Below are 24,688 nucleotides of genomic sequence, written 5' to 3'. Positions count from 1 at the left end.
GTGAAGAAGTGGCTGGACCCCAGGCAAGACGGCACTTAGTCATACATCCTACCGTCTCGGAACTAAGAGCCACCAGTAACAGATGGTGTGCAAAGTACGAGTTTTAGACAATGAAGAATGGAGAACAAGTCTCTTCTAACATTTCTTTTTGACCAAACTTTCAAAGTGTAGCTGAGGAGCTATATGGCTACTGGAGTTGTTAAGGGTCGTCCTCCAAAGCAGATGGAGACAATGGAAAAACAGTAAGAGCAGAGGAAGGCTTGAGGCAAGAAAACCTACTGATTTCACTTTACCTTCTTTGGGAGCTTCTCTTAGATAAAAACATGGCTTAATAAAAAGAACAGGCAGGTTCAACTTCCCAAATATTCTGATGCTGTTGTACAATGCAAACGGTGGTTCTGCTATCAATAGGTCCCACTGAGAATCTTATAATGTGAGTGGCAGAATCAGTGTTCAAACTGGAAGACACTAGAGACTCTGCAGTGTGAATGTACATGAAGCTCTCCCTCTTTCCTAGAACTTTAAAAATAATCAAAGCAGAAAATCAATGTGAAAGGGTTACAGAGACTGAGTCTTCTTCTGGACTACGTAACTTTCTCCTGCACTGAGCTGAGGACGCCTCAGGTGTGGGGTCCTATGGGGCCCAGGATTGGCAGCTGAGAGGCTGGGGGGACAGGTGGAAATGTGCCAGTGAGCTAAGCTGTTAATGGAGCTAGCTAACGCCCTCTCTCATATCCAAATGTAAACATTCTGGGCTTTGGAAGAAACTTCCCGGAACTCTGCAAGCTCTTAAAAATCCATCCCGCTGACCATCACACTCAGGTCTGCATCCAACTTCTGGGAGTGGCACTTTTAACACAATTACAAACGTATCTCCTGTTTCTAACTCACTAATGGTCAAACTTGATACAAGCTTAAATCCTATTCTCTTACATTAGAAAGACTACATAAAAATGCTTTCATCCAATTTAGACTGGATGCTTCCAATGTAGAGATGAACACCCGCATGTCTCATACAATTAACAGCGCCAGAACATGGCAGTATCCCAAACCAGAAGTCTCGAGCAAACTGCACTTTCTGAAAGGGAATGGGAAGCTGGCACTATTGCCTTAAACTTTCAGACTAATTTTCCAAACATACAACTGGTAATCCAAGAACACCGGGGAGGGAACTTGGGGCGAGGGGAGGACAAGGAGTCCTGAAGCTCACTGAACAGCTGGACAAAGAATGCCTAGCAAATATTCTGACTGATTCCCTTTCTCATCTGGAGGCTGGGATGTGTAGCCCAAGGAAGCTGAGGGTTAGAAGGAAGAACTACAGAGGAAATTGCTAATTCTATGGTGAATGAGCATTTCAATGTTAGCTTGCAGGAAAAGGCGTAAAATCTTGTTGGCCTCCTATTCTGGAGCCCGACAGGCCAGAATGTCATGAATAAATGGCGACAATTAGCTGAGGTCTATGGGGTCTAGCTGGGAGTTCCTGGGCAGTCTGAGAACAGGCCACTTTCCAAGACAGGGTTGAAAATGGGTGTGTCAACTCCATACACACTCAGGTAGCTGTAACTTTGGTAAAATTGGTTTCAGAGTAAAGTCTCCTGTCGGAATACACAGGTAAAGAGGATTGGGAAGGAACAATACCATTAGGTCAAAGCCGAAAAAGCCAGAACAAGTTTAAACGTGGAAATGAATTCAGAGCTCCTTCTCTCATCCCCCGCCTAGTCCCCGGCCGCTGTTCCTGAGTACAGCCTTGAGTTGAGGGCCATGGTTTTCTCTATAGCAGCTACAGAAGAAGGTCTACTGGGAGAGAGAAGGGCTGGTGCCCTGTACGTCTACAGCCCAGAAATGACCATCTCCTGGAGCCATTAGGTCAGGAGGGGAAGAGAGGACCTGGAGAGGAAGTGCTGCCTCGACTCTCCCCCACAGTGGGTCTCCCTTTCAGGATCACAGACCTCTGGAGCCACAGAAGGTCCCTCGTGTAGGTAAATGAGTAACAAGTCTGTGAGGAAACCACCCTTCTTTTCTTTCTTTTTTTCTTTCTTTTGGTTGACACAGGATTTCACTATGTAGTTCAGGTTGGCCCTGAACTATGCACCCCAGGTTGACCTCAGACTTACAGGGATCTTCCTGTGTCAGCCTTCCACATGCTGGAATTAAAGGCACATGCCACCATGCCTGATATAGAAACACATCTCTTTTAAGACCATTAGAGAAAAGAAACAGGGTGGACTTATCCTGGCCAATACCCACTTCAGGGGAGAGAATGACCAGGCATATCCCCAGCTTTGGTCTAAGTCCCCTCACTAAACCCAAGGGAAGAAACCTAGCACTTATATTCTTTTTTACTCAAAGACAAAGTATCGTAATGGGGACCTCAACCACTAGGATAAAGACCAAAGTGACACGAAAGTAGATATGGGGAACATTCCAAGACTAAAAGGAAATCAGTGTGAGGGTATAAACAATATTACCATGAACTACCCCACACAGCAAGTACATGGATTAACAAAACCCAGATTTTTACCAAATCAAACCCTCAAAACAATGACTTCTGGGCTGAGTCCCCAAGTTTGCTCCCTCTAAATATATGAAGTCTGAATTTTTAGCCAAAGAATGAAATCTCTTTCATTTGAGATAGGAATTCCATATCTAATATTAAAACATTAGAAGAATGAAATAGTAGAGCAAGTTCCTTATTACAGGAGAGCCTGTGGGGCAACTGATCAGATTTTCACAAAAGACAAGGTACTTACAGCATCAAGTGACAAGGTCTGACATGCGAGGGCACAGAGGGACACAAAAGAGAACTGTGTTCAGTGTACAGTGATGGACAAGTAATTTGGAAGCTAGTATCTATGAGGTTCAACTGCCCAAATGCAAACCCAACGGCAGCTCCCCACAGCGAGGCCAGATACCAAAGTCTTGGTACTCGTATCCTCTGCATACTACCTCACCTTCACACTGTGTATGTGAGCTGGTTCCCATGCTGCAGCGAAACACCCATGCCTCCTAGATGGGACTGAAGACCCAAGGCAGCAGCAGTAAATACATATCTTGCATATATGTCAGAGCAGCCCTCAAAGAAAACCTTACACCTTAGTAAAGAAGTCAGAAAATATCAACAAAAATGGTAACTTTTTTCCTACAATGTTTAATCTCCATGCCAAGAATGTCCCATTTGATGTTTCCCTTGCCTCTTAAAATTAGGTGACAAAGTAGAAATCCGTCTGTGAAAATAAAAAGGCAGAGGTGTGAGCCCTAGCTCAATGAGACATATCAAATACATAGCATCCTGGTGTCACAGGACAGGCAGAACTGTCCTAGATACTTTGGGGGGAAGATAGGTGCCGAGGAGGTGAAACTTCTGATGATCACGCACACTTGAACAGTACATTAGTCACTGGATGAGGGCAAAGGGTGGGAGCCAGGGAAGGTGCAGAGTTGTAATTCTCTGTATGAGGGCTGGGAACATATACTCATGGATGGGAAATTTTAAGTAGCTATGTTTATTATTACTTTTTTTCCAGCAATCTTGCAAGAGGCAGAAGTGTGACACTGAATTGAGTGAGACGAGCAAGTGGGTGGGTTGGTGAGGAGCCTATGTCTTGACGCAGGCCACTGGCTTGTCAAGGAATGGCTGGTTCCACTGCTGAGCTGTGTTTATTCTTTTGCTTCAAGGAACAGGGTTTCTTGAGGGAACAACTTTACTTCCAATAATGATTTATTGGGGTCTAGCTGAGTGACCTGAAAGAAAAAAAACATGTATTAAAAAGACTGTAACAAGTATAAGTTTTTCCACAAAGTATCCCATCTAGGCACACTGATGGTGAGCCTACTGTGCACTAGCACGAGCCTTTTACATTATCTTATTTTATATTTAAGATACCTCTGTGATGTAGGTATTACTATTCCCATTTTACATGAGGAAGCCAGGGACTTCAGTTCAGTGGAGGAGCTAGCACAGACCTCAAGGCACAGGTTCTTCTCCAACCATCCATCCATCCATCCATCTATCCATCCATTCATCCATCCAGACACTCTACCACTTACCTACACCCCCAGCCCAAAGCTAGTTTCTGGAGACTCAACCTTCTGTGCCCTTAGGAAAAAGATGGTAGATATACAGCTGAATAGCGTTCCTGGGGGACCTCTGCTTAGTTAACTTCTGATAGTAGAGAGGCTCCGTTCTGCTTGGTGCAGCAGCTAGGCCTTTGATGGGATAAGAGCCAAGTCTTCCTTCTGTGAGCACTACCTGTGGTAAACTGTAGCATGGACATGCCCCCATACCCACAATGATAGGACTATCTTCCTTGGTGAGAGTAGACATATCACAAGCTCTCTGTTGGGTGTATATTTAATTTGAAAAAATAAATCTACATTACAATGTAACTTTGTTTTCAAAATAAAAAATATGAACTACTGAAAGTAAAGCGAGACATAATCTTTTGGCACTATGGGATATGGTACAGAGATCCTAAATTAGGCTCATGCTTTCCTGAGCTAGTAGCAAGGATGGGACAGGAAAGTCCTTTGAATCTGAGAGTGAGGGAAAGAAAGAAAAAATTTTCCTGTTTACCAAAAAAGGGTTGTGAATTTTAAAACGTAAAGAAGGGTTGGGGATATAGCTCAGCGGCACAGCACTTGCCTGGCAAGTGTGAGGTCGTGAGTTCGATTCCTGGTACAGAAAGACAGAAAGAAAGAAAGAAAGAAAGAAAGAAAGAAAGACAGACAGACAGAAAGAAAGAAAGAAAGAAAGAAAATAAACTACTCACCTTTAAAAAAATAAATAAAACATAAAGAAATACTAGTTAGTGGAAAGGACGCAGGGTGAGAATTAGAAAGACTGGTTTAAACCACAGCTGTGTTGGCTCTCAGCTTTGCGGCTTTGGAATAAGAATCAACCTTGCAGAGCTGATGTGAAGATTAAACAAGAGGGAAACATTTAATTAGCACAGTGTCTGGCACAGACACTGTGGGAGTAAGAGCAACTGTAAAGGTAGATGGACAGACAGACAAATGGGCAGCTCTGGGTGTGTGAGGGAAGGCCAGGAAGGCTCTTGTCAGCCCCGAGGCTGCTGCTCGGCTGCCTTCAGGAGCTCTGGGCCTAGGGAGAAAGACTGCAGATACCACCTGTGAAGACAGTCTTGTCTTCTGCTCAACCAGGCCTCACCTCATCAGATGGCTGTCATCTTCTAGCTAGAGAGAAGGGGAGGCCCTGAGGGCCAAGGCTGGGTGTCACAGGCAGGCTTGCAAGATGAAGTGGGGACACTATCTTTGTATCCAGACAGAAGCTGGCATACCTCTGAGGGTGGTTAAGCAGATCCACCTTCAGAAGCTTCTTTGCTTACAAGGGACCCGGGGCAAAGCTGGCTCTTCTAGTATCTCTGAGGTTATGGGCAGATGGATAGGCAAGGTGGTGGGAAGGGCCCACACTGCTGTCTGTTTCCCAATGCCCTGGGGGCAAGCTGCTGGCAAATGTTTACCCACTTCCCCAATTAACGTACAATACTGCACTGGCTTCTGTCAACAAACAGAGCTCTGCTGCCTCTGCTTCCGACTCTTTGGCATTTTGTGCCCAGCTGCTTCTGCTATTGTTCTTAATTAACATGCCAGAGCTCTTTCGGCATCTTCTACTTTGTTATTTGTGGTTTGTAAATACGATGTTTGCTGGAGGAAACCAAAACCATAATAGTGCCAGAGCTGTGAGTAGAGGCAGAAAAACGTGCTGGGGAGAAACAGAGGCTGGGGCATCGAGGCCTATGGTGCACCGTGCTGGGGCCAGCGAGATGCAAGGTTAGAGAGATCCATCAACTGTACCTAGTTTCCACATGAGAAAACAAAAATGAGAAAAGCTAAGGGATTTTCTCCAGTCACTTCAAGTGGAAGACCTGAGATTTAGGAAGGAGGAAACAAATTTCTTGGGCATCTGTTAAACACCAGGCACTTTAAATATATTATTTCATTTATTCCAGACAATAACCGCTCAAGGCTGTGGGAGCTGAGCCAATGGAGGCTCCAGTGGTTGCCACCTGTTTTAGGCCAGGAGGTTAGAAAGGGTCCGTGCAGCACAATGATCACAGAGTGAAGCAAACCCAGATCAGAATCCTAGGTCTGCCATTTACCACCTATCTGACCTCCAAAGAGCCTGTTTTCCTACCTGTAAAGTGGGAATCATAGTGTCTCCTCCCTAGGTGGTAGTGATGGCTAAGTACAAGGTGGGAACGCTTGGGGCACAGTCCTGAGGCAGTAAGTGCTTAGAGGGGGCGACCACACTGATTGGGGTGTTCCTGGAGTAGGAACCCTGTTCTTCAACTGCCAAGCTCAAGCTTCATCCCCAAGGCCTTCTGGTGCCTGGGCACCAGCTGCTTTTGTATCTACCCCCTGTCCAGTAGGATACTGCCCTTTCCCCGACTGGGGAGACCTCCGCGATAACTGCAGTGGCTGTGCTGCCAATGCGCTGCTTCAAAGTGAACATGGTGTGGGTGGGGCACTCCCTTTGCTGCTCCAGATCAAGCAGTTTTTTCTTTGAAGGTCATTTTGGACAGGAATTTCAAAGCAAGTAAGGGTGGTCTCTGTTTCCATTTTTACCTGGCTTGGACACAGTGACTGGGGGAAGCTACGGGGATGCAGGACACCATGCTTCTGCCCAGTGAGATCGCGGCCATAGTGAAACCACTCTGCAGCACCCAGGGCCCTTCTGAAGATGGGCCTGGAACATGCTGGGAGGGACCTCCTGGTAAGGAGGAGCCTACAATCTAGCTGAACCAGCTGAAGAACAGAACTGCCTGGAGAGAGGGCTGTGCCAGCCTCTTTGGAAATCTTTAGGCCGACAAGGAAAAGAGAGCAGATGTGCTCTGTGTGGCTTCAGTGGGTACAACTAGGACTGGTGAGGTCAAACTGCCTGGAAGCAGAGCTTAGCTGGTCAAAGAGAACTTTAAACAGACAGCAGCAGCTTCTGATGTGGCTGAGGGTACTTCTTTTTCTGTACCTTCTTTCCCCTTCATTTTCTTTTTGTTCTTCATCATCATTATCATAGCAGCAACGATTACCTAGTGAGGCCTCCCATAGAGTTGGAGCTTTGCAGAGTCCTCTCTCTACTTTATATTTAGCACCGTAAGTCATCCTCACAACAGCCCAGTGCAGTAGGTACTGCTGCCATTCTACAGATGAGGAAACCAAGGTTTCTGCCCATTGTACAGAGAGTAAAGTTTTGCACACAGGTCGGCCTAACTCCAAAACTCATTCTAACCCGAATGTTCTTGGCCAATATGGTGACAGGCTGCTTTAGGGAAAGGAGGGTTAAGTGTCCCCAGAAGCATTCCAATAGGGGCATATTTGTAGATGATGACTGCTATCATTTATTGAGCATTTACTTTGTACCAGTCACTCTTTGAAGCACTTTGTAAGATAATTTAATTTTCTTAATACCACTCTGAGGTAGGTAATTTGAGGTGGATATAATTATTATCCTTATTTTACAGTTGAGAAAATTGAATCATGGAGCAGAATAAGTAACTTGCTTAAGGTCTCAAAGCTATTAAGGGCAGAGCCAGAATGTGAATTAAGGTTCTCTAGCTTTGAAATCCACTTAACCACTAAATTATATTGCCAGAGGTGTTGTTCAGAGTAGGATTCACTGCTAAAGGAAATAAGTTGGAGGAGATGACCCTGAATTTATTTCTAACCAAGCGTCTAGGATATAAGATCTTCACTTTAAGAATGGCAAAAGGTCAAGGGTCATAAAAAAATCCTTAAATGTTTATAAAATACGAATACAAAAACCCAATCTGAGCTTGTGTTTTGCCATTTACTTGGGACTTTACTGAATTATTGACTCTCTAAATCAACACAGGAACCCACCCTTTGGGAGTCCTGGGGGATGAGGCGTGTTCTCAGATAAGAGGTATAGTTTGATTTTGTCTACAGTTGGAAGAGGTAAGTCAACCATTTTGACATTTTCTTCATTGTATTTAGGAAACCTGAATGGGCATATTCTCTCATTAAAGTAATATTTTAGCAAGCTGGCTTTGTGAGTTGTGTATGTTAGCAAAAAATGGGACATATTTTCTGTCAAACAGAGCTCTTCTTTTCTGGATCAATTTTTTCAGCAGTTTGAAATTTCATACACATTTTATTTCTGTTACATTGCTGTTGAGAAAAAATATGAATTAAGGTGACAGAGTCTCATAATAGGCCACACTGTGAATTCCAGAATGTTAGGGTAAAAAGCTACTTAAATGTCAAGTAGTCCAAGCCCTTCATGTCACATGAGGGCAACCTAAGGCTCAGACAGGTCAAGTGACTTGACCCAGCCACACAGTTGATTAATGGCAGATGTAGTATGCTATCCTAGGGTTCTTGACTTCTGTTTTAAGAGTCTTTACAGCCATGCCATCTACCTCTCACCTTTTTTATGCGAGCGTAAGTGCACTTCTACTTTATGCTGGGAACTACTAGGGAGCAGAAGCTGAGTAATACTAACAACAACAGCAATATTTGCAAAACACTGGCTCAGTTGCATGGGTTGGATACTATGATCAACTCTTCAATTTTGCTGAGGTAATGCTTTTATTTTGAAGGGAGTCTGGATCTAATATTTTACATTTAGAAAAAATGTTAGGTTGGATTTTTCTTTCTTTTCATGGTCCTGCTGTACTTGGACAGCTTATGGAGGAAATGCACTGTAAGAGTACTTGGAAATCAGTACTTAGAAATTACTGGGTTTTCCTATGTTCACATACACAAGTGGTAGAAGCAGAATCAGAACTCAGGCTTCCCAGTGTTGTGCCTCATAATTTCCACTGTAACTCCTCACCTAACTGGGGTCTTTCTCTATGTGTTACAGCCTTTGGGATCAAATGTACTGAATTGGGAAGCTTTCTGAAAACTGGGAAGCTTTGAGTAAAATCTGCATTTTAGAAAATTTCAGGATCTTCAAGGCAGAAAACCTGTTGTCAAATCCCACAGAGTGAAAGAAGCCAGGTCCCATCTATATCAAATACAGGCAGAGCACAGTAAATGTTTCCACACCTACAGAAACACACTCCTTCACAGGTAGACTCCCTGCTTCTGCACACCTTCCCTCACTTTCAGCCTCCAGCAAACTCTCCCTTTTCCAAGTTCTCTCTGCAGACTACCAAGGCTGCATGACTACCAGCATACCATCTAATGTTACCAGGATGTAAAGGACCAGAATGTATAGGTTCCAGGCTAGGCTCTAGCAGTGTGACTTTGGACAAGATGCTTTATTCTCCAGGCTTTTAATTCTGCATTTTAAAAAATGTGGCGGTTAGTAATTAAATGAAGTCAACTATACTAAGTTAAGCTTTGGAAATCCAAACACTTGGATTCAAGCCCCAGATCTCAGTCAAGTCAGTAGGAAGTTTAGGACTCTAGTTTCCTTCTCTACTAGGTGAAAGGTAGCGTAGGGATGAAAGCAGACATCATTGAGCATAACACATGGAAGCCATTACTTATAACTCATAAGTGCCTTCTTTATGTGTTAGAGGATGTCATTTCTATGGTCTGAGCTACTTGGTAGCTGGAATGGTTAACGGATGATCTACAGAGGGCTATCTGAGTTTTTGATTCCCACTGCTGTAACCTCCTAGCTGTCTGATAACCATGCAAGTTACTGAATTTTCTGGTTGTTTCTTTCTTCATATAATTGGATTTTTTTCCTCCCAGACTTTTGAGGATTCAGTAAGAGAAAGCCTGTAACTCCTATTCTACTGGGTGGGGGGCACCCAGTTTATTTCACACACATGCATCCACATGGGGGCACTCCTGGATGCTCCCCCTATCTCTCCCACAGGGGTGAAAAGAGACTTCTCTGCTTGGTGAGTTAGGGAGAAAAATCTCAGCTCTGCTCCTTCTTTTCCCTTTTCTGGGGCTAATCTGCTCTCATGTTATATGACACAATGGCTTGCAGTGAGTGTTCAGCTATACAGGGAATGGGTGGATAGTCTATCTAATTTAAGGGTAAAACATGTATCAGTAAGTCCACTGGCTGCAAATGCCAAAGAAAAATTTTTGATCAACTTTTTGGGGTAACAAAGTCATACTCTTATTCTTAACTAGGTTTATCTTTCAACTGGTTATATGTCTTTCAATTAGTCTTGAACTAGTTCAATGAAACGCTATTACTTAAAGACCTCTAAGTTCCCAAACACCCCTAGAGCACTGTGTGGTTCAACAACTGTGATGTGATGTAACATGACACAAGGATCATAGCCCATTTTTCTCAAAATCTGTTTGGTCTTGATTAAAAGATGAGAAAGTCAGTCAGGGCGTAAGTCCATTTTTTTTTTTTAGTTTTTTGTTTGTTTGTTTGTTTTTTTCCGGTACTGGGAATTGAACTCACAACCTTGCACTTGCCAGGCAGGCGCTGTGCTGCTGAGCTAAATCCCCAGCCCCTCATTTTCAAATATACTTTCTATGTGTAATATAAAGCCAAAGCAAAGCTTATTCCTTGTGGTACTGGGGACTGAACTTAGGGCCTCAGGCATCTAAGTCCACTGAGCTACATTCCACCCATCAAACCTTATTCTTAGAGATGCTTCTTTAAAGCCAAGTTACATAAGAACAAAATAAATGTGTGTACAAAGAAATTGCAGTTTGTAGCTGTGTCACAGCTTATGTCTCTAGTGTAGTATAGGTTTTGCTGTTACCCCTAGGAATCCTAGCTGTCTTTGGGTACTGTCAACTTAGTGCTAATGGCTGTCAATGTTCTTTTGATAAACTAGCAAACTTTAGTCTTCCTAAAGACTATTGTTATATCCACAAAGTGTAAGAGGGAGAATATAAAAGCTCATGTGCTTGTGGGGGTGTAAAAGTTTTGTAAATATAAAATTCTCTGCAAACATAAGGGATTTTATTATTAATACTAACAATAATAAGCAACTGCAACAACAACACCAGTTGTAGCTCTTACCAACTTCTTTATCTTTGCTGGAGGTGGTAACATGATCCCCAAAGAAACTTTTGAAGCAGGAAGGATCACACTATGGGACTACCGTGTGGTTTGTCTCTATCTCAGGTTCTTGTTTAGTTGCTGGACCAATTATCCCACCAGAGAACAGGAAAGAAGTGGTACTGGCACAAGGGTTTCTAGTACATAATGACAGACGCTCCTCTTTCTGCTAGTGAACTGTGATAAAATGGCTGGGATGCTAGAGAGTGAGGTTGGATGTCTGTGGCCATAGCCTAGAGTACACAGGAGATTTTTTCTTCTTTGATTACTTATTCTTAGGTGGGATGAAGGGAAAAATGAAGCCAGGTGTGGTGGTGCATGCCTGTAATCCCAGCTATTTAGCATTCTGAGGCAGGAGGATAGCAAGTTCAAGGTTTGCCTGGGTAACTGAGGGAGATCCTATCCCAAAAATAAAATAAAAAGGACTAGGGAAGTAGCTCAGTGGTAAAGCACTTGCCTAGCATGCTTGAGGCCCTGAACTCTACCCCCAAAACTAAATTTAAAAAAGGAAAATGAAAGAAGCATTAAAGGAAGAACAAAGGGGGACAGGACTAAGGTGGTAAGAAATGGAAATTCTGTCTCGTGAGCTGCCCTGTTTTGTTCTTTGTTTTATCATATTATAATACTGTGTTCACATATAGTTAACACTTATGATAGCTTAGTAAGTGCTATGTGTGTTCTGTACTTTATGAGCACAGCAACCCTCCACTTTAAAAAAATAAGGAACAGAGGTTCAGAGATTGAGATTGTACAGGCAGAAGTGGCAGAGCAAACTAGGTTTGGTTCCCAAGCATATGTTTGTAACCTCCAGTATTTAGACCATTTATTTATTTATTTATTTATTTTGAAGTTCATGTTCTTTTTTTTTTTCTTTTTGGTTTTTTTTTCTGGTGCTGGGAATCGAACTCACGACCTCGCGCTTGCCAGGCAGGCACTGTGCCGCTGAGCTAAATCCCCAGCTTTAGACCACTTAAATACTACAGTCAAGCACTGGACTATTCTAAGTTCCTTGTTTGGAAAGACTTCTCCTTTCATGTACCTGAAATATATATTCCCCATAAGAGCGTATGTTAGTATCTTAGGCATTTGGGCAGATTTTACCTATCTAGTTCCTCAATTGTCACAGATCTAGTGCTTGTCAAAACTGGACGGCTTCTTGGAGGTCATTTGTGTAACTCATGGGGATAGAAAAGTCCAGTGAGTGGAAAGAACTTATCCAACAATACTCAATATTCATGGCAAACCTGGACCCAAACCTGGGTTTTCACTCCCACTATGCCTTTAGATGGGCTGTTTAATAAGGAAACCAAGTTTAAAGTGTTACTAATGCTAAAATGGCCTCAAACTTGGCACACTATTGGGAACGTGCTGGATGCCAAACAAGAGATGTAACCCTCTCCTTGCACTGGTATCCCTGATGGTTGCTTTGGTTACTTGCTATTAAATGACAATGTTAGTATGCATGGCTCAGAAGTAATAAAGGGAATTCTTACAAGGGTAGGGTGGGGAGAGAAAAGCCAATTAGGTCTAAAATCAGAAGATTCAAGTATGCAGGATGAATATAAAAAGAACAAAAGACTACAGAACACAGAATGTAAGTGGTGTAAGAGGAAGGAGAACAAGCACGTCTGTCCATCTTGGGAGGTCAGCTCCCCAGATGACTCTCTTGTGGAATGTCAAAGACACAATTTCAAATAAGTTAAAAGGGAGTCTTTATAGAGCAGTTTGCAAGTTCTCTGTTCCCGGCAACATAAACAGAGCATGGACAAACTCATGGATGAAGATTCTGTAGTGCAGCAAGATAAATCTGGTGCACATTAATCCCAGAGGTGTACTGGAAGTTCTAAGGTCTGCCTGGCAACTTAGGGAGATTCTGTCTCCCTAAGGGGCACCCTAAGGTTGTCTCCCAGGAGTTACAGATATGCCAAAATATTAGTCTCCGCATTCCTTGGGGCAGTCACAGAAACCAGAGAGCTGGGTTGCTTCTGATCCTGAGCAATCTAGTATAGTACCTCCAGTGCAGCAGACAAGGAACATTTTCAGTGTGTGTGGTAACTTAAAAAAGATTGAGAAGCATGGATATAGGGGAGATACCTCATTTTTAGAGGCTTATACTATGGAAGGCAGCCAGGTCCTTATATAAAAGATTCCTAGGATGCCTCTGATTAAAAAAAAAAAAAATGGACTAATGGCTGTGTTTGGAATAGGGTATGAGAAAAAATTAAAAGAAGATACCTGTTTACTGATTGGGTTTAGAACTGTTAACTCTACTTAAAAGCCTTCTGAGAAATTTTGATCACTGCCTGTTCTACAGTTTTGCTAGGCATGGATTAAGGGCTAATTAGAGAGGAAGAAGGAAAAATACTGGCGGGTTTTAAATCCTGGTGCTGTATGTATGCTCTTGAGCAAGTCACTTAATTTCTTATCATGAGATCAGATGCATATTTTTCAACTGTAAGCTCTAGATCGACATCCTCAACACCCAATAGTCTCTCAATAAACCACTGCATTCTAGGTCTCTTTCCCTCACACTCTTACTTGAGAGTTAAACAAAAGGTCTGATTCTTCTTACTCTCCTGCTTAAAGTTCTTGAATGATCCCTTACTGAAACAAGATAGTTTTCTTTTGCTTTGGCCTCATTTTCCCAGTTGGCAAATGGGTGCTGTTTCTGACAAGGTTCACAGTGGGTCTATAATGGATGGCATTGCTGGGAAGACAGCCTGGCGATACATCACAAAGGGCTCAAATGTCTTATTACATGCAGTTTAAACGTCTGAAAAAAAAATTTCCCCTACTTTCAGAGAGAGATGGAGTAGCGTGTTCAGTGAGTGTTCAGGCAAAATGGCTAGGGAGAAAGTGAGCATTATGAATGCATTTTAATACCCAAGCAGGGCCATGCAAGCCAGTGTGTGTGTAGCTCTGCACACAAACACAGCTAAAGAGCTGGAGCTTTGAACAGGAGTTAAAAGAGCTGAGTCCCTAACGACATACAAAAGACTTGCTGGTGTGATTTATTCTGATGTATTTACTTATCCAATTACCAAAACAGCAGGAGATCATTAAATTTTCTAGTTACCAGATGCAGCACGTTCAATATCTTAAATGTTACCAAGGCTCTCTCTGAGCTATTTTGATATTACATCTCATCTTCCCAAAAGCTTATAAAATTGGAAGGTAAGAATCATGAACAGAGTAGGAGCTGTCTTTGAAGGTTGGTCCAGCAAGCGCCTGTACAATACCGAATGTTCACCAGAAATTCCCAAACTCCTAGGAAAAGTACCATGATGAGAAACAAATATATTTAGGAAAATAAGACAGTAAGGAAGTGGTATTCAAAGGTGGCTGGAGATTATTTTCATGCTTGTCTCCTATCAGTTCGGTCCCCATGTCCACAGAGGGTCAAGGCTCAGAACAAAGGGCAATTAGGAAATAAGCACCCTCTGGGAGACTGCAAACCTGCCTCCTAACCCTCGCATCCTGCTTCTGTCTGGATGATCTTAGGGAAGTCACTTTTCCTCCTCTGAGTTTCCATCCTGTTAAACAAAGATGTTGAGATCTCCTGTACCAACTTATAGACTAGCTGCTGTAAGCATCATCACAACTTGTCTTCTGCATACTTTATACCAGTGTCTCCTGGAAAACTCTAAGCAGTTCAAAGGCAGGAACTGCATACTTACTATCTCTGTGTCCCTAGTACCCAAGCAAAGAACCACATGCGTAATATGGTCTCAGTAAATGCACGCTGGGTATCAAATCAGAGGTCATTATGAAACACTGAAAAATACAAAACCTCATTTTAACAACATTTTAGGAGTAAGTAGCAAAATAAATACTTTCTTTTGAAAAATATATCAAATAACTGAAATCAAGGCCTTAATTTTTTGAAAGGATGAGGGAAGCTTAGTCCCAACATTCTTTACTATTCTGGTCTCTAAATACTATCCTGTCACAAACCCTCGGTTCCAGCCAGTTAGAATAGTTTATTATTCCCCAAATATGTCTTGTGCTTTTCTGTTCCAACCTGCATATCCTTCAAGGCTCAGTTCAATGCTACATCTTCAACAAAACCAAGCCTGAGCAATAGAGCCTAATTTGATCTCTTTTTCCTGTTTTTGTAACAGAGCTATCATCCCTGGCTTCTCCCATTCACTAGGCCGTGGACTGTGGCACACAGCAACTATATGTTCAAGTTCATTCTCTCACATACCTTTTCTGTTGCCCTTGTGTGGCTAATCCACATTTACTAAACTTTTACTTCTGTTTCATATCAGGCTCCTCAGACAAGGGGGCCGCCGAGACCTTCTGGCAGACTCAAAGTCAGGGTTTAATCTGGAATGCATAACCCGGCAATGCCAACCCTGTCCTCTGCTAAAACAATAGTCTTATATTTTCATCAGGTAAAAGATCCTACTGCATGAAGCTCAAAGGATGAGCTATCCTCTTATCCTGAGTTGTCAGTCTGTTGTGCATCTCAGGCCATTTTGCCATTTTTTTTTTCTTTTTTTGTCTTTCTGAGACAGGGTCTCGCTGTGCACTTCAAGCTGGCCTTGAGCTTACTTTGTAGCCCAGGCTGGTCTCGAACTTGCAATGATCCTTCTGCCTCAGCCTCCTGAGTGCTGGGATTACAGTTGTGTGCCACCATGCCCAGCAACTATTTGTTTAGAGTCTTCTTTTCTAGTCAGATTGAATTCTGAGGGCTACCTATTTTTCCAGGACTTAGTATACTACATGTTTGCTGAAAGACCAGCCTGCTGAATGACTGAATGGAGCCTATCCACTCTTCCCTAAAGCCTCCATCCATCGAAGGAAATGGAATGTGGGGGAGCTGCATGCCCAGACCAAGTCCCCCCAGCCTCACACCCTCAGTGGGACAGCCTGTCAGTGATGCCACTGGCAGGTCACCCCAGCAGCTCCCTTGGCTCTGCACGCTGTAGCCTCAGTCCAGCCTGCTCACAGACACAAGGGCTAACAATAAGTCTGCATCAGTTGCCCTGTGAGAGGGGACAGATTTTCCCTGTCTTGTTTAAACTGTTGTTGGAATTGGCTAATTAGAAGGATTTAAAAAATCTTAATACTCTAAACAGAGAAAACTGGTTCTGAATTATTAAGCAACATTTTCTGTGCATTTCAATAACCTTAAGTGACTTAGCTGCCACCTGATCCTAAGCTCTGGCTCAGATAAATAAATGTGAAATATTGTCAAAGCCTCAGCTTACAGGAGCCTCCAGCTACAGTAAATAAAAGCTTAAGTCCCCACAAACTGCCTGGGACAGAGATATTCTCATAGAAAAAGAGAGAAGATGATCATAAATAAAGCCAGCAGTACCAGGAAGCTAATGGTTTTGTTCTAGTTTTCAGAAGAATTGTCAACGGAGGAGGGTACCCACGTCATTTAATCATAGAATCACATTGTATCAGAGCTGAAAGAAGGTTAAGAAAGAACCTATCTGAATCTCTTCACATCTCACATGAAAATAAGACCAGAGAAGTATGTACTATGCTTGAGATCATACAAGGGCCGAAACTTTTTTGCCCTAGAATGTCTGTGCCCAGCTTAGACACCTTGCCACACCACCACATTCTTCTAAGAATGTCGTGCTAGAAATGCCAAAATGAGAGGCTGGCAACTGGATGCTAAAAGACACCTAAATATTTTAATCACATAGGTTACTTCTGGCACTCAGAGACTCCATGCTTTTTTCTTAGACCTGGGAGTTCTACTTCCTCAGCCACGTTGGGAGGCATATCCGGAAAGAAACCAGGAGTAAATGAGGGTGAATGACACTCTAATGTGACCCTCGAAACTTGCCTAAACTCATGCCATGAGGATAGCATGAGTCATCTGTGAGTTTCTGACTGGTGAAATGGAAAATACAAAAAAAACCACCCCAAACAGTGGATGTACAAGTGAGTGGGAATATTTTATTTCTCACTGAAAATGGACCACTGCAATCCAGAGCAGTGAAGGGATACGAAAGGGAAGAGAGCACCAAGGATGCACAAGGAAGACAGATGCCTGGGTGTCACTATATCTTTCCTCCTTGTTTCATTCTAATATATACAATATTTCCTACAATCTTATTTCACTGACATTGTTACAAATAATAAACCAATATTAGTTGCTTAGTATGTGTCAGGCACTGTGCTAGGAAAAAATCAGATGAGTTAGACATAATTCCAAACATAACTTCAAACTTGATGTGTATACTTATAAAAAGAGTATCTGATTTTATTGTGTGACTAGGTACACTTCAGCCAACCGTTTCTACTTTTGGTGTCTTTTGTTTTTTCTAGGCCTTAGACAAGTAATTTTTTTTCCATTTCAGTTTTTCATTTATAAAATATGAGTGTGTTTTTAGCTCTCACAGTCTGAAAAGCATGCCTGAAGAGAGCCTATTCACATAAGGTCTTACAGAAGGCCAACCTGAAGAAGGAAAGTGATATAACTTTGGAAACAGCAAAGAATTTTCAGATTTGGGATTCAGCCAAAGACATTAAACTTGAAGCTGTGAGGCTCCAATTCTGGGTGAAGGGCAGAGCACGGATCAGGTGAAGGAGGCTGGGGCTGGGGCTGGGGCTGGAGTTGGCACTGTGGCAAGGCCAGGAGGATTTGGCATGTTGATGCATGTGCTAATGCATTCTGAAACTCCAGCAGTGGTTTTGAAAATTACAAGGAATGACTAGAAAAGGTTAATCTGTGCATATACACGTTAGCAGTTGTTTATGTTTACAATGGTGTTATTATACAGACTTTAAGTGAGCAAAGCGTGTCTGCAGAAGCACCTGGAATACTGAACAGAGATAATGTCTTTTTATTTATGGCTGAATGGAGTCAGACTGGATTATATGTACGGCCTTCAAAATTTACTTCATTTCTGACACAGTAATTTTAAATAATATAATGCTTTATAAATACCTTACAAAATTAACTTCTGGGCCAGAATAAATAATTTTGGAAAGGTTAAAATATATCAGCAAACCTACATATAAACAGTAATAGTTGCTACATTTTATTTGCAGCACACCATAAAGAAAGGTCCTGGGTTTTGAGAATCAAGTACTGATACAGGTGTTTTGTACCCTAGAGAAATTTAAGGTCTCTAAGCACTCATGTCATCTATTTTAGCTTCTTTTAAGGAACTAATATATTTGAGGTACCTGGCATAAAACAGGTACACAAAGAAATAGGTATATTTATGGTCATCATTACCCACCATTCTAACTTTTTTGTTAATGAGCTAGAAAGGGGCAAAAGCAGATTTTATTAAGGTGCTGAATCGCCTTCTCCTGAAATGGCTGTAAGTACCTCAAACAATATTTTAAAACGCCTTTGTATATTCCTTTGATCTGGTCAGAAGTATACAATGATGGGTTTTTTCCATATTCCACCCCTCGTTCCCTCAATACCTCTGTGGCTTACCTGGATCCTTTCCTTTTCTTGCAATCCACTTCAATATAATATATTACATACACTGAACATTCACCATGTGCTAGTGCTTTATAAGTATCATTTGCTTTTATTTTTTACAACAGCCCTATGAAGTCTTTTCACTACTTTACAGATAAGGAAACTGAGTTACAGGCACAGGGCTCAGTAACTTACCTAAGATCAAACAGGGACGAAATGTAGAGTTGAGATTCAATCTGGGACTCCACATTTTTAACCATACTACCTTATACTGTCTCTCCAGCACTGACCTCCTTCAAATTTGCTCCAGTCACTACCTGGCATTTCCTAGTGTTACTGACTCAGCTTTGTAATAGTTTAAATCTCATCTTCTGATGGAAAGCTCCACCTAGATTTCCTATCTCTCAGGCTCACCAAATCCCAAAGGAACTGGTCTTCTCATTTGTCTTCCTTGATTATCTGCCTGTTATACTATTGTCTTTTGGAATTTCTATATCACCTCTGACAAGGATTTCTTCCTGTCTTCCCAGTGGCCTCCTACACCTAACAGTCTCCTGCTGGCATATATGCTTTTCATGTTCTTTTCTTAGGTGGTCTTTATTGGAAATGTTCATTCTTCAAAAAAAACTTTTTATTTTGAAATAATTATACACTCCTAGGATGTTGTGAGAATAGCAAACCTTCATAATGCCATCTTCATAGTGCCCTTTACCCATAGTGCCATCTTCTGTAACTGCAGTACATTATCAAAATCATGACACTGACATTAGTATTCCACTGATTAGACTGCAAGCTTTACCTACGTGTTATCAGCTTTTATGTGCACTCATCTGAGGGTGTATATGTGAATAATTACTTCTAGTTTTATCTCATGTACAAATTTAGGTACGTATCATTACAAGCGAGACACAAAATGAATCCAAGAAATTTATAGTTACACTTATGCCTCATGAAATCCTTTATCCCCTAAGTCTTTGTACCTTCTAATTTATTTTCTATCTCTATTATTAAGTCAGCTTCAAAATATTATAAACGTAAAATCAGACAGTATGTAACTTTTTAAGATTGCCTTTTTCCACTCAGCACAATGCTCTTGCAAGTTGATGGATACATCAAGAATTCATTCCTTTTTACTGCTGAGTAGTATACACCCATTCCTTTTCCTAAAAAAAAAGACTTGTTTTCCTTTCTTCCCTCCCTCATGCTGGGGATCAAAGCCAAAGCCTCAAACATGCTAAGCATATTCTCTACCACTGGGCAACAACCCCTGCCCTAAAAGACTTGTTTTAACTCTGTTTGTGAGGCTTTACACATACAAACCACACCTCCTCTCTTCCTTGGACTCTCATAATAGCCACCAAAGACTATCACAGTATTTAACTTACTTTAAATTTACTTTATTTTATTTTATGTATTTATTTACTTTTGGAGATGAGGTCTGGGTGTATTGCCTAGACTGTTCTCAAATGTCTAGGCTCAAGAGATTCTCCTATCTCGGACTTCCAAGTGCCGGGGTTATATGTGTGCATCACTACACGCAGGTATCACAGCATTTTTGACTTGAATTCTTTGAATTGTTTACCTATTGAAAAGGCCTTAGATCACGTTTGTATCACCAGTACTGAGTGAGTACTTGGTAAAACTAGTTAGGTAATAACATTCAAGTTACGAATATAGACTAACTTATAAGTTATTGGTAAAAGTGTCTTGAAAATGGCAAAATTCTATGTAAATCTTCCTAAAAGGTGACAGATCACATATCAGCTGTCATTATGTGTGGATTACATTTGCCTATTTGCTGAAGTTTGTTGTACCTCCCAAATCAATACTTGCACATTTTCATGGGCATTTGAAGATATGTGCAGAGCAGTGAAAAATTTCAGTTTCCTGAAGTTTATGTTCTCAGATGAGGCTGAAGGAAGCAACACTTTGTCTTCTCATGTTAGGGCTCCTACTGCAAAAAATATCCCTTTCTATGGTACGTTACGTCCAATTTTTTTTTTTAAAGTCTTTTTGAGACAGGATTTCACTATGCAGTTCAGACTGGCCTCCTGACTCAGCCTCTAGAGTGCTAGGATTACAGGTGTGTACCACCATGCTCAGTGTTTTCCACATTTTTGTGATTTTTTTTTAGTGATCTGGCTGTTTTAAAATAGTCCAAGCATAGTGCTGAAAGCTGAACAGTGTTCCTATGAACAGGAAAGGTGTGGTATGTGAGGTGAGGTTCATTCAACCATGTATTATCGGACTTCAGCTGAGAGTCAACAATGATATTAAATAGTGTTTTAAAACTGAAACATACAGACAAGTTATATGTTGGCTGGTTGATGAAAATGTGATCAGTGACTTGCAAGAATTTAACTTTGTATTTCCATCATGTAAAATGGTTGAGTATTTGCTAGTTCAGGGTGCTCCTATTCTGCACTCGCCCTGTGTAGGCCCCAATAACTGAGGATATCAAGACAAAGAAGAAGGCATATAGCTAGTGCCCTAAATGAGCTTATACAGAGCAGACCCCAGAGGACCCTGAGCAAATGAGGTAAAAATCTCTATGAGGAGACAAGCTTGTCTTCCTTGCTAGGAAAAGACTACAAACTAATTTAGAAAATATTTCCAGCTATAAAAGCAATCTGCTGGCTTGGTAAAACACAAAGCAGATACCAAGTTCTAGATAGTTCTGCTTGAATATGACGCTCAGTCCTTTATTATTAGGCATGTAAGGCACACTGTTTGATATCTTTATTTGATATCATCTATTTGATATCAGTGTGCCTTACATGCCTAATAACAGTTGGTAGTTACAAAGAGTTAATATTGCAAAAAATCCTTTGTCTTTTTGAAGCCAAAACACAAAAGAAAAAGAGAAAGGAGGCAGTGAGATTAAAGAGCGAAATAATCACCCTTGCCATCATATGAGTTACCATTATTAGACTCTTATGGTTAAATACCATATGTACACACACACACACATACACATTTTACGTTCTTTTTTTAATACACACAACAATCCTTTGCAGTAGGTACTGTTATTCTTATCTTGTCAAAAAGTTAAATACACTGCTTAAGATTACTCAGTGAAGAGCAATGGCAAATTTCAGTTGAACTCCAACTCCCACAGCTTTGTTTTAGTCTACAAAGCCTGAGTATTATTAAAAAAAAGGTGGTGCTAAATAAATGATCCTTCCAGTGTGTATGTGTGTATATGTACACATAAATTATATATATATGTAACAAGGAAAAATAAATAGCAACAAGTCTTCCTTTACTTTAAGTAGCTCATTTGCAAGTGTTCTTTCTCAGCAGTAAGGAGTCATAGTTGCGGCCTCAAGGACAACTGCAGAGTTATAATATTTGGGGGCAAATGTGCACTGAATATGTTGACAGCATACAAACTTAGGTGATGGCCATCCCTAAGGATTATATTTCCCTCAGGTATCTTAAAAATCTCTTGAAAATACAGAGTCAATTGGTATTTTTTAGTATGCTTCTATGACTACTTGTAACCTATGCTACAGGACTAAATTATGCTCTGAATGAAGGAGGTGAACGAAGTGAAATGCTTACAAGCTTCCCCGTTCAAAGTACATTCTTCACACCTAGAAGTTAACCCCAGAAGCAAATTTAAGAGATAGTTATCTTAAAAAATAAAATCATATATGTAGAGAATGGTTAATATAGCAGGCATGAAAAGCTTGCCTAAAAGGTTGGCCCCTGGCTGGCTTTGCATCTTTTGCTGTAGTAAGTAGCAGCCATGAGCAAGACTGTATGCTGAGTCCTGTGAATTTTTCTAGGTGATCAATGAATCTTGGAGTGGTCTTGAAGATCCTTAAACACAGTTGGAATCAGAAATGAGATTCAATAGTCTGATCCTGACTCCCTGAAATATGGCAAAAACATTGTCTTGGAAAAGAAAGGATGAAGAGGTAAGGGTATAATGACTTTTGGTGGGTGGGTAGGTATGGAATCATCCACTCCTGGTATGAAATAGCATATGAGTTGCACGTGTTGTAAAAGACAAAAGTTATATATGGAGTTTTAAAACAGTATATCCAACTCTAACACAGTTGGGTTGCTGGAGCTCATGATTATTTTTGGTTGTACTGGCTTACGTGAGGGAGAAACAGAGCAACTTTGATAATACCTTTGGTTTTTATTCTCTTTAAGGTGGCAAGAGACAGTGCCCAAAATTCTGTAAGTGAGCTTTGGATTAGCCCAAAATGTTAAAAGTTTGAGTTTCTCTCTCCTCCAAATGGGGGGAAATGTTAAATCAGTTTCCATGTCTGGAGCAATATTTTGGACAAACTGGAAGGGGGGAAAAGGACAAAAACATCCCAGTTATTTCTTCATCTTAGTTGCTCCTACCTCTGCTCAGCAGCCAGCCCTTTCTACCCGCTGCAGGAATCTCCCCCCTTCAACTTTAATAACAACTCTATAAACACCAAATTTACTATGAGGGGTTTGGGAATATTTTAAGTGGGAGAAAAGAGGGTAATTAAAAAAATAGTGTCTTGAGAGGAAGCACCCAGATGGCAGAATGGTAAGCAGTAGAGAAAGAGCCTCTCTGAGAGTCTCTGTCCAGATGATGGATAGAGTGAAGTGGGTCCTCTGGACCCAGGAAGGATCTGAAGCATGAATTAAAGCTGATGGAGAAGGGTTGGGGATATAGCTCAGTGGCATAAGTGCTTGCCTGGTAAGCCTGAGGTCGTGAGTTGGATTCCTGGTACAAAAAAAAAAAAAAGCTCATGGAGCGTGAAGAGAGAAACTTCAACGAAGAAGGAGGAGGTAGCTGGTGGCACTTTCTCCCTGAGTTGGGACTCACCGTGCGAGAGGAACAGTTCAAATCTGTGGCACACCACGACTGCTGGCAATCCCAGAGGCCTCCGTGGAGAGATGCAGCAGTGGAGGGGAGCAGTGAACATGAGGAACTGCATTAGCTGGCAGTGAGTGCTGAGGGCTCAGCCATCCCATACAAGAGAGCAATTGGCTGGGAGCCATCTTGGAGAGGGGCCAACTGAGCTCAGAACTCCGAGCAGCTATGGGCTCCTTCTAGTGGCTCCAAGCTGGGCTCAGGCCCATGGAAGGTGTGCTGATGACTGCAAGCTGAATGAATCTGGTCTCAGCCAGGGGATGCAGGCTTGCTGAGATCATCCACTACCTGAACAAAAGCTACTGCTGGCTTGCTGGGACAAATCATCATGGATCAGGACTCTGTCTCCACATGTCTTCCAGTGACAGCAGAGACAAAACTGGAAGTGAACATTTAAAAATCTTTTTCCTCTCTCAATCTCTTGTTTGTTATTTATTATTGTTGTGGTGGTTTTGTTTTTATTTTTTCTCCTTCATTGTTTGATCTTGTTTTTAAATGAGTGTGAATGTAGTTTCTAGCCTCTTTGTGGTTATAGTTCTGTTCCATTCTTCTTTTTATCTCTTCCTTTTCTCTTTCCCTCCAGTCTTCTGCATCAGTTTCCCAAACTTTGTGTGATCCCCTTGTCCTCCAGCTTGACTTCTAATCTTTTCCTCTTCTTTTACTTTTCCATTTTTTCCCTAACCCACTGTAAATTTTAACCTCTGAGAGAAAAATTGACATATTAAGGACTTGTACACTGCATATAATTTTCTGGGTGTTTTAGATTTTGTAATATAACCACAAATCTAGTTCTTATAGTTATAGGTGGGAAATTAATGGTTAGTTTTCTTTTAGTTTTTTTCCCATACTGGGAATAGAACTCATGACCTCGCAATTGCCAGGCAGGAGCCATGCCACTGAGCTAAATCCCCAGCCCCTCAATTTGAAATTTTCTAGGTTGTGTTTAATATTATTGTCATTGCTAACGGTACCACTATAGTCAAAAGTGACATAATTGTTCTACACAGCTGTTCTTCCTGGTATTCCAAGCTTGAGACTAAGGGTCATAAAAAATACTGTGGCACAGTGCCAAATAGGCAGCTATTTCTCATCCCCAACAAACTGAAGAGGTAGGATCTTGCAACAGACTCTACACTAAAAAAACCAGCTACACTTACAAGATATCTCAGATAAGTAGTCATTTCCTAAGGGTTCTAAATACTACCAATAAAGCAACCCACTATGGGCAATTTCAAACATTCCATAAATAATAAGGAATTAATTATGAACTAATAAAAAAAAAAAGAAAATGAGAAGACAAACAAGAAACAACCTTAGACATCGAGTTCACCTAAAGCAAACCCAAGGGGCAATAAGGTGGGACAATCCAAAAGCCACTCACCTGGCATCTCTGAAGTGGTAACAACAAAGCAATTGAATGAGGCTGTAGAAAAAATCAAATCAG

General features: G+C 41.4%; 1 protein-coding gene across 1 annotated transcript in view; it reads right to left on the bottom strand.

The window, feature by feature from the left end:
• Positions 1 to 3,128: 3,128 nt before the first annotated feature.
• The window catches only part of Faf1 (Fas (TNFRSF6) associated factor 1), a gene marked incomplete at its 5' end in the record, with an annotated part of 440,455 nt that continues 418,895 nt past the window's right edge, over positions 3,129 to 24,688 (bottom strand). Inside the window, 1 exon segment of the mRNA XM_005398612.2 lies at positions 3,129 to 3,741. Within this exon segment, the coding sequence (XP_005398669.1) occupies positions 3,658 to 3,741 (84 nt within the window). The 3' untranslated portion in view covers positions 3,129 to 3,657.

This window comes from Chinchilla lanigera, unplaced genomic scaffold, assembly GCF_000276665.1.
Source record: "Chinchilla lanigera isolate Chin_1 unplaced genomic scaffold, ChiLan1.0 scaffold00063, whole genome shotgun sequence".
NCBI classification, from domain to species: domain Eukaryota; kingdom Metazoa; phylum Chordata; class Mammalia; order Rodentia; family Chinchillidae; genus Chinchilla; species Chinchilla lanigera.
The sequence above is the reverse complement of the archived record's forward strand: the minus strand, read 5'-3'. Positions and strand labels throughout refer to the sequence as shown.